This window comes from Pieris brassicae, chromosome 5, assembly GCF_905147105.1.
Source record: "Pieris brassicae chromosome 5, ilPieBrab1.1, whole genome shotgun sequence".
Taxonomy (NCBI): Eukaryota; Metazoa; Arthropoda; class Insecta; order Lepidoptera; family Pieridae; genus Pieris; species Pieris brassicae.
This window is the reverse complement of record NC_059669.1, coordinates 15,869,406-15,882,623: the sequence shown is the minus strand read 5'-3', so window position 1 is coordinate 15,882,623 and position 13,218 is coordinate 15,869,406. Positions and strand designations below refer to the sequence as shown.

General features: G+C 30.6%; 1 protein-coding gene and 1 non-coding gene across 3 annotated transcripts; one reads left to right on the top strand and one right to left on the bottom strand.

Moving 5' to 3' along the window:
* The first annotated feature begins 585 nt into the window (after nt 1–585).
* On the top strand, nt 586–13,216 carry LOC123709631 (protein male-specific lethal-3). Of its 2 annotated transcripts, none has more exons than XM_045661087.1 (13): nt 586–934; nt 1,127–1,305; nt 1,574–1,698; nt 1,817–1,925; nt 3,045–3,233; nt 5,189–5,314; nt 5,698–5,816; nt 6,201–6,450; nt 7,490–7,591; nt 8,575–8,680; nt 10,101–10,188; nt 11,751–11,835; nt 12,237–13,216. In XM_045661087.1, exons 1-13 carry the CDS (start codon nt 833–835, stop codon nt 12,304–12,306), a joined length of 1,650 nt encoding a protein of 549 aa, XP_045517043.1. In that variant the 5' UTR covers nt 586–832; the 3' UTR covers nt 12,307–13,216. The 2 variants fall into 2 exon arrangements, with proteins under 2 accessions (XP_045517043.1, XP_045517042.1); XM_045661086.1 differs by having other exon boundaries at nt 1,805–1,925.
* On the bottom strand, nt 2,082–2,171 carry LOC123710519. Its single transcript, XR_006753842.1, has one exon. It is a non-coding gene; the product is annotated as a U6atac minor spliceosomal RNA (small nuclear RNA).
* Nucleotides 13,217–13,218: the final 2 nt, after the last annotated feature.

Here is a 13,218-nt window from a genome sequence, read left to right as displayed (position 1 = left end):
GCGGTAAACTGCTTAACAAAATAAATTTTATTTTATTGTAAAAGCTTTTTAAAGAAAAATATTTTAAGTTTTATTATAGGTATAGGCACTTATAGATATTCAGTTCACTTTATAGGTATCTATCATAAACAAAACTCAAATTCATATTGCTATTACATCATATACATATAAGTATATTTTATTCATGTAACTAAACATAACAAACAAATATACAGTATTTAAATTTTTTAACCAAGTAGTAAATTGATATTATTTAATAAATTTGGAAATATAAAAATGTTACCCAAATCACTCCTAAATTAATAAATAGTTTGAAGTGTTTGTCAGTATTAGATTGGATATTTTATATTGCGCTTATTTTAATAAATTTAAAATTGTTTTCAATTTTTTATTAATAATCATTGGCACGGAATTTGATCAAATAATTCACGAATGAACTTTTAAAAGAAAAATCTAGAGCAACTTATCTGAATCTAATGACTATGGTCAATGTGTAATCCGTCAACAGCGCATAGAATATACAAAACGCATAAATGTCAATTGTCAAAATTCCAATGTCAAGATGTTTACTAAATTTGATCAAGATATAATTCAACAACAACTCCAAACAATTCAATATTTCTTGATTAAATCTCAACAAAAAAATACTACAAAGACTTGAAATAAGCAACTTAAAATAGTGTTTATAATTGAAACTATGTTAAAAGTACAAAGTATAGATACATATCGAAACTCCACTGCTGTGGTTATCGAAAACAAAACACCGGGTATTTTTGCGGACTAACTTTTTTCTGTTTACGGACTTTTAAGACGTAAACTACATTTAATAAGTATGGTGTCCACAAGAAGCGTGCGATATAAGTTCAGTGAGGGTGAGCGGGTATTGTGTTATGAACCTGATCCAACCAAAGCAAAAGTGTTGTATGATTCCAAGGTATAACTATAAGTTTTTTACTCAATGTATAATAAATTCTCTCCTTAGTATTTCTATTAATTAAAAAAATACTATTTATCACATTAATTGGAAAAATTATCGTCCAGTGTAATATCATATTTGAACATAAGTTTTCTTTAAAGAGAATTTAGAAGTTTGTTTAATACTATCTAATGTAATTTTTATTCGAAGGTTTTAGAAGTAATAGAAAATAAAGATAAACGTGGGAAAAGAAGTGTGGAATATTTAATCCACTTTCAAGGATGGAATTCATCCTGGGATAGATGTGTGAGTGAAGACTTTGTTCTTAAAGATACAGAAGAGAATAGACAGTTGCAAAGGGATCTTGCCGAGAAATCACAGTTACAATTGTAAGTAAAAAAACTAGATATATAAGAGAAATTTCAGTGCAAAAACAGTACCAACTAAAAAGAATTAAAATTAATTCTTAATAAATTAGTGTATGTCAGTTAGAGTTGTAGCTACTGATTTAGAAATACATCAACATTTTGTTAACAATAATGTTTACCATATCAGAATACATTATTTATGGTTAGGGTTATTCATGATATTAAGCAAATTGTTGTTTTTGTTGAGGCTCATTATGTCTTGGTTAATAAGAACTATGAATTTTTCTAGGGGAGCATATTTATATAGAAGGGAACGTAAAAAAGGTAGCACCTCATCAGCTGGTACTGGGACAGCAAAAAGAGTTCGCCATGGATTTAGTGATGATGGTTCCTCTTGTAGTACTCAACCTGATGGTATGTATACAAATACTTATTATTTTTTGTATGTAATGACAGACATTGTTTAATATTGGAAGTATAATAATAATAGGAAGATTATTACTTATGATAATAATGTTAGATGGTGAAACAGCCGCAGACACTGACACCTCATCGGGTTCAGGTTCAAGTGCTCAGCAACAGCCTTCTTCGACAAATCAGTCAGTTTGCAGAGCGCAAATTGCAATACCACCTACACTCAGGTAAAAATAGTACCTACTTTGAATCAAGCACTACTAGACACTACTTTAGAATTAATATAAATTACATTCATTTGAAATCTTTTGATTGAATATTATAAAATTCAATAATACTTTTGTGAAATGCAATATTGTTTTAAAATGTAGAACTTATCTTCTTAAAAAATGTGGTCAAGTTGTGCCTTAACCATTTTATGTGTTCCATCCTTGTCAAGGGGAGTGCTAACCGTCTCTCCTTTCAATAGACACAACCTAAATTGTTATAAAATTTTCTTATATACTTAACTGGCAAACAAAATTCGATAGCGTGTTTCAGGTTTATTACGACTTTATCCATATCCTTAGTTTTTAAATATTGTTGTAATATCTTAATATATTTATTACGATAAAAATAAACATGTTCAAATGATATTTTTTAATATTAGACGCTGTTTTATAATAAATACCAGTTTTCTTGAATTTGTAAACAGTATTTTTTGTTAAGCGCCACCTAGTGTGTTATATTAAGACTAAGCATATAAATTTTTGTCCTATCATCACCTAGGTTTTATAATAAAGTATATAATCTCTGTATATATAAAATTCAAGTGTCACAATGTTCGTTCCCATACTCCTCCGAAACGGCTTCACCGACTCTTATGAATTTTTTATGCATATTCAGTAAGTCTGATAATCGGCTACTATCTGTATAGATAGTATTATTCAAACTCCTAAGTGATAAGGGGTGTCCACCCCAAATTTTATTTCTTTATGATAGGTACAACATACAAAAATACCTACAACCCTTATTTGTCACCCCTCTACAATCAACCCCTATTTTTTATTATACTACATAATTATTTAATTGAACTAAAGAAATGTTTCCTATAAATAATATACATGGCTAAACGTCAGCTAGTATATATATAAAATAATAAAGAGCCATTTTGCTCGTAATTATTTATCATGAAAAAAGGAATGAAAATCATTTTATTAAAGAGTATAGTTAAGTAAGTAAGTTAAGTATAGTTTAAGTTAGTTATCCTATTCTTCTTTGAAAGTAATATTAATTTATGATTTTAATAGATTTTTTTTAATTCAATTTTCCCTCGTTCATTATGTTAACAAGTATAAAATATCTAGAGATCGTCTCACACTGGATTACCACTTGGTGGTAAAACGTGGTAAGGTGGCACGTTTACCGGCTTCTCCGAGTGCTGCTGAAATACTGGAGTCAGTAGTAAAATGGTTCGGCAGAGCCGGTGCCTGGAATCCGCCTAGGGGCAAGCATGAACCACTACAGAAGCCGGATATTCTGGAAGTTTCAGCCAGGTATTGATTTATTTTTAATATTATCATTGTATTTAGTGTATATTACTAATTATATGCTTTAAAATATTTGTCAAACAATTTTATTCAATTTCTAATTTTGTGTATTGCAATTTGCATCAGCACCATCTATTTATGGAGATTCAAAACGTTTGTAGTTTTGTTTCTATGATTCTATATTAGTTTGGTAGTTATAACTTTAGAGCACAGATGGCGTTAGCTATAACAGATGTTTAGATATTTAGAGGCAATCACACGCAAGTTTACTATAACTTTTATTATATTAAAAAAAAAGTATTTAAAATAGTGATTTTTAGTCTTGTTAAAGACCTCCAAAACTATTGTTTTTTCTAAGAGAGAATTTACTCCGATTAATAATTCATGTTCTAATGGATATTCCGTCTTTAACTATAAAATTAAGTATCATTACAATTGCGGCTAGATTTTTGTAAATGTCTTTACAAGTTAATATCGGTTTAGGTTAGATTAGCCTAATTAGTTTTTACATGCACATTGCGGTATCAAATTAAAAAAATGTAAAGTAGGCACAGTAGTAGTAGCACAAGTTATTTTTAATTTCATGTTTATGACCATTATAACATTGTACATAATCGAAAGATGTGTATTACTGGAGTCTGCGGTTGGCAAATAGCCACGCTTTCGTTCATGTACCGTGTATGTGTTTTCATGTGAAAGAGATATCAGTGCTAATATGCATATTGACGTAAAAGTACAAAGAAACATACATAAATATTAATATTAAGTTGTTTTTTGTAATTGAGGTAAAATGAGTCAATAAATTGAACATCCTTGCAAATTCATTCAAACTATATATCGGTGAAAAACGTGCGCCACGCATTGGCGTACAAATTCAGCAGGATCAAAAGAATATTTACAATCGCTAAGTTCACTTGTATCGAAATCATAACAAATTAAGATTAATACGATTGTTTACCTTTTAAATGTTCAGAATTGTCGTATGAATATTTCGATTAATCTCAACTGTACCTGTGCCTGGTAGCGTATGGTAAATGTATCTTTGTAATAAATTCAATGGGTTTAGGTTGATTGAAATGGGTTTATTAAACATAATGTAAAAACCATACGTAGCATCAAATGATTTTGTGATCTTACTTATGATAATAATGTTAGATGGTGAAACAGCCGCAGACACTGACACCTCATCGGGTTCAGGTTCAAGTGCTCAGCAACAGCCTTCTTCGACAAACCCGGGAATACGTTTTTAATATAAAAATCCTTTATTTTAGGTATATAAAACCGTCTCCGTATTTACAATTTTTTATCATATTCGCTTCCTTACTTACTTAATCTCTCATTTATTTTATTAGTTTAGGTTAACATCATGTAAAATTGATTCAAACCAGATATCAAAATTATTATATTCTTATTAATTGAAGAAAAAAACTGATTTTGGAAAAGTCAAAAATTGGGCATGGAACTGCGATTTATAACCTGGATCATTCATAACCGTTAGGTACCACTAAGTCAGGTTGCTGAATAATAAAAAAAACTTTAAATTATAAAAGCAGTAAAAGGTCGACATGTATTTATTATGCGATCCACGCATTTTTCATTGCAATATTGCAATACATATATTCAGCGACATATTTCACTGAACATGACCTGAATTGAGGCTGATCATTAATTTTATATATACAATTTATAATATAAGTTTTTTCACCTTATTAATCGTAGATATATTTATGCAACAACTATTGTTCCTACTATTCGAAGTTAGAATAATTTGTGAAAGGACTTTCATATCAGTCGTCACTTTTTCGCTCGTCCTTAATTTCTCATACCAATGATATGAAAGACAATTGTTATTTCTGTATTGACGATTTTCCTTTCATGTTTACTTTAAAAACTAGCTGTGTACTGCATTACTCAAAATAGGTCAAAGTGTGCTTGTATAGATTGTACATATTGTTTTTTAGATTGAATCTAGTTCGGGAAGTGGCGGACGGATTACGTGTATATTTCGACTTTATATTCCGAGGGCACATGCTCTACAAACAAGAATTACAACAGTATCAGGAAATGTGTGGACAATATAATAATTTGTAAGTATTATTCGTGGCACATTACAGTCTACGTTAATATACGTTTTTAATTACGTGACATTAGGATTTTAATCCATTGAGGCACATTGAGTCCGAGACATTTGACAGTGGACTATTTTTTTTTAAATTACAGATTTTGCTATTTCGCGTATGTCAAAAACGTATTGAATTTTGATAAAGGCAACGCTAAATCACGCTAAATTTTATCCTAAAAACAACTATAAAACCTCATGACCTCAGGGTTCAGAAACGTTACTTAATCAGAAACTTAACCACTAGGTCAACGTTATTTGAATGTAAATCGGTTTTGGGAGTTTTTAAGTTTATTATAAAATTAACAAACATGGAAAATCAAGTCTTTATAACAAACTATAACATTTTAGTCCAACAAGCGTAAACACAGAAGAAGACCAGGAATACCAATCACCTGATGAAGAAGAGAAAGATATGAAGAGTCCTCTTCAAGAATACGCCCATCTACCACCGGATCCTGAGGACGATGGTAAGCGTTTTACTTGGATTTAAAAGAAGTTAACAATACATTTCAAAAAGTTTCAATTCGTTCTATATAGTTAAGGCTAAGTTAGGCTTGTTTTACTAACTTCAATAAATTAAAAACATTTTTAAAGCACGCAATCATCGCAACCTGTCATTTCAAACTTAAAATATGTGTTTTAATCATTTTTTTGTTTACTAGTCGTATATTTTATCTAATTTTATAAATTGTATTAATATCAATGTTATAAAATATTTAATATATACTGAATCACCCTTCGCCGAAGTCTTGGGATCGAATCTGGTAAAATAAAAAACATTGTTTAAATATTAATATCATTGCGTGTTAGTTCTTATAAACTGATCAATTATATAACGCTTGATTTTTCAGAACCATTAGTAAAAAGGGAAAGACCCGAAAAAAGAATAATAAAAACAGAGATAAAAGAAGAACGGATAGAAGATAACGAAATAGAGGCGGGACCTTCGCAAATTGATGAGAGAGTCAAAATAGAGAAGACAGAAGAAATTAATGAGAAAATAGAAGTTAAATCTGACATCGAAACGTATAAATGCGATAAAGTGGAGAAAATTGAGAAAGAGAAGAATGGTGATTCCAAGCCGTTGGCTGTTGCTCGAAGGTATTTGTTTGTCCCATTCCCCATGAGTGAGGTATGGGACAAATCATTTTTCCATTTGACTAAAATTTTTACATCTTTTAGCTAGGGAGATGGCGTACATTTAATTATATGATTTGTTCGTATTTATTGGATACAAAAAAAAATACAATAAATATGTGTACAAATCTGAGTCTCATTCATTACTTAATGAGTAATGATTTTTACAACTGTTATTTAACTCTTAACTATGTTATGATCATTTGCAGACAGTTATTTTTTTATGGTTAGGTTGGATTTTATTGTTTATCTATTATCAGTTCTACATATAACAATCCAGTGGCGCTACAACCTTATATGGATTTCGGCCTCAGGTTGCATCCGTTTTGATCATTTTTACTTCATGGACATGTAGATCAGCCTTCTTTCTGACACATGTCATCGATATTATAATTTGAGACGTGTCGGTTTTCTGTACCGAGCGAGTATTAGATGCGCACACAGAAAGTCCATCAGGGCAGAGCAGGGGTTCGAACCCACGATCTCAGGGATGAGATTCGTATGCTGAAGCCACTTTTGCTGATGGTTTTAGTTAAAATTTAATATGGCTGTATAGTGAATCATTACGATATTTTTATATTAATAGACTAGCGGATCCGACAGATGTTGTCCCGTATAAAGATCTTAAAAAATAACATCTAATTGTTTGAACGATGAAACAAACAAAAATAAATCATCAAAATTGGTTTGAAACTTTTATTACAAGATATACTCATAGTATATAATATATATGACAGTAAAACATTATATTAATATGCTTATGTTCTTGTTTTTTATATATATTATACATGTTTCTCACCGTGAAATTCCGCAAATATTTCAAGACCAAATCGGTCCAGTCCTTCTCGAGTTTTAGTGTGACAAACGAACAAGCAAATTAATCCAACCGTTGTTTATAAGTAACAAAAAATTATTTAATAGGAAATATCGATTATACATACAATTTGTTTAAATTCGAATATTATTCATGTTTCATATCGCCAAATACGCTCTTTTTTTTTAGACTGCGTTCACATAAGTCAGCTGTGTCGCAATCGGAAAGTGAAGATGCGAATGTTGTTCCTACTGCACCTGAACCAAAGGTCTTTGAAACGCACTCTTCAAGGTAATTTAAAGTCTAATTCAGTTATTCTAATTTCATATTTCTTAATGTCAATGTCTAATGTCAAAAACTGTCTTTTGTTTGTTAATTTTAAAGTACAAAAAGTGAGTAAGAAAAGTGCGTACCAATTCTTAAAGGGACGATAACGCGCGAGTTTTTCGCCAGTGTATCTATGTCTACGTCATATTGAAAATAATCTTGTGTCTCTTTTCAACACAGCATAAACACAACTTGATAGAAATAATACTTGAAAGCGTTCAGTTGGACTGATTTGGTTTTAGGATTGAGCAGTCTATAGGCACTTTGAAGAATTAAAATAACACAAAATTGTTTTTTTAATCATTAATTCTATAAATAAATCTAAATAAAATTCCCACGGAGAACATGCGTCATGATTTTTAATTTGTGATTGACTTTAAAAATTGTAAACTAAATAATTATCTGACTTCAGGTATGACTTAGGTCCGTATTAGAACACCACTCAACTTTAATCTCAGATCTGTCAAACGATTTTTCCATTAGAAGTTTGACTCTCGACAGCGCTCAAGTGTAGACTGTGTATTGGAATATACGCCTTGTTTTAAAAAAAATAGATAAACTCATGACTTGCTCACATTCTTGTTTCAAAACTTACATTTTGAAGTTGGTAAGCTTAAAGAAAACTATTAATAACTTAATATTTATTTTAAAATAATACATCTTTTTTAATATACGCGTCGCGAATGGTTTTTGTCGATGAAAAATTGGGGAAGACATTGTTTTAAACTATTTTAAAAATATTCAAAATTGCAATTGAAAAAAAAATAACTTTGTTATGCAAATCACGATTAAAATTATTATAGAAGTGCTGGCAACCCTGACATAGGTATTTTTACTTAAAAGAGTCCCCAAATCTTACACATTGTTGCATAGTTATAACACATCCTTATGTTCCGACCATTCCCTGACAATTAATATAAATAAAAATTAGTAACTGCTATTTATAGTGTGGGCAGTAGCGGTTCATCGACGAGCGAGTACCGGGGAGAAGCCGATCGCGTGAACTCGTATCGACCGTATACGAGGACCCCGTTATCCACTCTCATGGATAAGGTAAGGTTACTATTTGTATGAAATCCATAGGTTACGTCCGCACTGCTCTGTGCGCACGTAACGTAACTCCTATATTAAGAAAAATACTTTGAACGGATTGAAGCTATGTATTATTATGTGACCACGCACGCTGAAAAGCACGCGAAACGTCGGAAAAAATTTAAAATTTAGAATTATGTAAATAATTTTAAGTTTTTAATAATAATACATAGCTTCAATCCGTTCAAAAAGTGTTTTTCTTAATGTGTAACAGCTATGTCAACAAAAGACAATATATGTCAAAATCCCCGCATTTTGAGTGCTATTAGTCGACCGTAATAAATTCGGTATTTTTTTTACGTCTGGTTTCATAGTGAGAGAGGTTTTTATATGTATGGGGTTGCAACATTATTTTTTTGTGTAGAAAAATTGTGCAGCATGTGACCTGTTTGGAGAAAAAAATCCTTATCCAAGTTGATATAATACTGAATATTTCATTTTGGTTTGGATAATGTAACTTATGTCAAAATTAATTAATAAAAATATTTGTTTGATACACTCGAATAGTTACGTAATATCGAATACAACAAGTTACGAACGGTGCGTTCGGGTATATATTTAGTTTTTAATCGATCTGAGATAAAGACTATGTGTATAAAACACTTAAAACTGTGTTAAAAGCATTATGTTATCATTTATTTCAAAATAGATAATTAAAAACATTGATTCTAATACGCCGGTCATGTGTTACAAAACGTTACTTGATTATGACATAGCATGCTTGAAAATAATGTCTTCGCCTTATAACACAGTGTTGTTTAATTTTGTCTTAGACTGTTTTTGAACGAAATTGAATATATTTTGATTAATTTAATAGGTATATATTTTGAGAACGACTTTCATTTCGATAGGTTCCATAGACGCTTAATTTTTTTTGGCTTTTTGTAAATAGCCTACTCAATAACAATTTCGTTTATAGTATTCCGTTCTCACCTCCATGTATTTTCTAAATTTATTTCGTAATCCTACAGCTAACAAAACTTATATTTTAATTATACTAAAAATATAGTCAAAAATGGACCACATAATATTTACCTACAACAAGGTTCAAATAGTTATAAAAGGGAAAAATCAATAATAACTATTCAATACATTTAACTAAGTAATAATAATAATAATAATGTGTGTATGCGAGGAGTGCTCATGATGCAGGGGATTCGGCACTATGGATATTCTTAATACTATATACTTCTTAATTCCGCGATAGCTTTTCAATAACACTTCCTTAACATATTTTGTAATAGAATATACACGCGGTCGCAAACTAAAAGTATGTTAATTCTGCCTATAGGCAAATTGTTAAAGCATTTCATTAAACATATTAGTGAATACTTTTGTGTGTATGTTAATAAATAGTATATTACTCGAATAAACATTGCAGGTAGCAAAATTCGAATTAATACCACGAGAGGGCACGGAACATTTGCCTTGTAGAATGTATGGAGCTATTCATTTGGCAAGGTTATTTGGTAAGATAATTAATAATTATTAATTAATTTAATCTTTATCTTTGTATTCGATTATTTATCATTTAAATAGTAATTGATAATTAAATAATCATTATTTTTTAATATCAAACTTTATTTTGGATCGGAGAGATATAACTAGTCAGGCCATAATTTTTTTTTTCAACTTTTTAATTTTTTTTTAATTTAGAACACGTAAATTATTTTAAAAACTTCGTTCGATTTTGCGCTATTTTTTAAAAAATGATTGATAATGAATACGAAAAATTATTTTTTCGTATTCATTATCAAATTCAAATATGGAATGGGGTGTTAACGAAAATAGGATTGCAGTGATCGCCTTCCACAAAGTGGGTATGCCGTCGATCATATTCCAGACACTACAAAAGCTTGGTATGAGCCGTATGTTCGTATAATCGTACGATCAACAGATACAACAACATTTATGAGGAAGACCAGAAAAGTTCTTCGTATTATAAAATAAGACCTGAAGCTCGGTGCTTATCGTCGATATACAGGACATGCGTTAAATCAATCTTTACAATTAAAGAGAGTGGATCAATCAAAACGCCTTCTGTCGCGATACGCAGTTGAAAAGCCCAGAAATATTCTCTTTACCGATAAAAAAATCACCATTGAAGAACACTACTACAAGCAAAATGATGTACACTCACAGTTCTAAAGAAGCTGCACAAGTGGTCAGAAAGGTACAACGTGATCATCATCCTGCTTCTGTAATGGTTGTATGGGTGTGTCTTATCAAGGAGTCACAAAACTACATTACATGTGAAAAAGTGGTGAAAACTTCAGCCGAAGTGTATCAAGATACAGTCTTGGATCATGTTGTGACCCTCTCAACAATACACTTTTATACAACATACCGTGGCTTTCCAGCCGGATTCTGCACCTTGTCATAAGGCACAAACTACCCAAGTCTGGCTTGAAGCCAACGTTCTGGACTTTATAAGAGCTAAATCTAGACTGGCGTTCATCTAGCTAGACTCTGCTCTAAACGACATCGAGTCTCTTAAAAATCTTTAGCGAAATTTCCCCTGGGAAACAGTGTGTAGATCCATGCATTTGTGGCCAAGTAGATTAAAGGCCTGTATAGAAGCCAAAGGTGGCCATTTCGAATAGATTTTTTTATTTATTTCTAAAATAAAAGTTTAAAGTAAAAAATTTAATGATATTATATATATGTATTTTCATTTGTCATCCGCTCGCCGTGGAAGGCGGGCATTATGGCTGGACTAGGTATATATATTAAATAAAGTATGGCTTTTAGTATAATGGTGCATAAAGCAACTTTTTTAAATTGTTTTATTTTTTAAACATGCATGTTGTTTTGTGATTTTAAATGTATACCATGCAAAATTAGTCTTATTAAAATTGCTTCTTAAAATAATTAATCACTTTTAAGTGTCTAAGTATAACTAAGTAGTATAACTTCTTTAACGGACATATTTACGAATTGATTGCATAACACGTTTCTGGTGCTTTCTGTAACCGTGGTCACCATCCGTTTAAAATTACAGCTGTTAAATGATTAATCATTTTTGTTTCAGTAATATTACCGATTTTTCTAAATGCCACCCAGATGCCGGACATGAAGCTGAAATTAATTTTGAAATACGTCGATATATTTGTACAGTAAGTTTTTAAAAATGTATTAAACACATTTGTCTGCATATCCTATTATACATCAGGCGCTATAGGCATATTTAATGGTTGTTTAAAAATCCAGAACCTGGGTACGAAGACGGAGGTGTGTTAGCCAAAAACTATTTTAACGTACCTAAACTGCCACTTTATACCACACTTTTGCCTAATTTTAAGGGTGGGACGTTCTTATATTTAAACAATAATTCAATTTTAAATCATTGCTAATTATTTGATTAAGTTTTATATTCAAATTGAATATCAAAGGCAGTCTTAGTGTATAGACCGGATAATTACTTCCTGCGTCAGAGGTGAAAGGAACATTAAATAGACCTCACACAGAACAATAATAGTCTTGCTAATAAATTATAACATGAATAATTGCGTTACAGATACCTGGATGATCACAGCGAATGGTTTGGAGAGAACTTTTATGTACCTAACGATTTTAATACTAGTTAAAATTCAAATATGTATCAATTATGATAAAACAATGTGCAAGGGTTATCACGCCATCTAGCGGTGGCACGACTAACTGAAACTGTTGAGTAAAAAGCCCTCATTTTGCAAATGAACTTGAACTGTTTTATATCACATTTACTGTTTATAATTATGCATTTTTATATATATTTTAAGCAATGTCTCATTATTAATATTTTATTTTGAAAAGGTGCTAATTCTTATAGAAAACTGTTTGCAATTCTTTAATTGCATAAATGATAAGCAACTTTATTCTGTGATATGCGTCTAATATTATTCCCGTTATTGTAGCCATAACATTTGAAACTTCTATGGCTAAGTTGCAGATACGTTTAACAAACTAACCATTGGCATAGGATTATTTTTGAGGGAGAAGCCCGAGTCTGTATGAATTTTAATTAATAATTATTCGGTCTAATAATTCACATTGGCAACCCGAAATACTGGGCTGGTTCGCTCCCTCTCTATGCCCCTATGAAACCCTCTTATTCTAAAAATGAATAATCACAAACCGATCCAACTTATTATAGCAAATAACCACTGATTTGTAATAATGATTTAGTTTGTAAGAATCAGAGCTAGTCTCATCATTATAGAAAAGTCCATTGTTAAACTGCCAGACCACACCTATATTCTTATTACCTACATAGTATGAAAAACGTATCACTGTGCAATTTTAATATAGCCTAGGCCTACTGTTTGAATTAGCACCGAACTCCTTAATTATTTTAGATATGACTTAATAAAAAAAAATATTTTCTATTTGTTATAGAATCCGATAATGTAAGATTTAGATAAAGTTCTATTTTTGTATCCAATAAATTAAGTGAACATTTTATGTGTCTTACAATGTAAATAATGTTACATATAAAATAGATGGATCTCACTCAAATA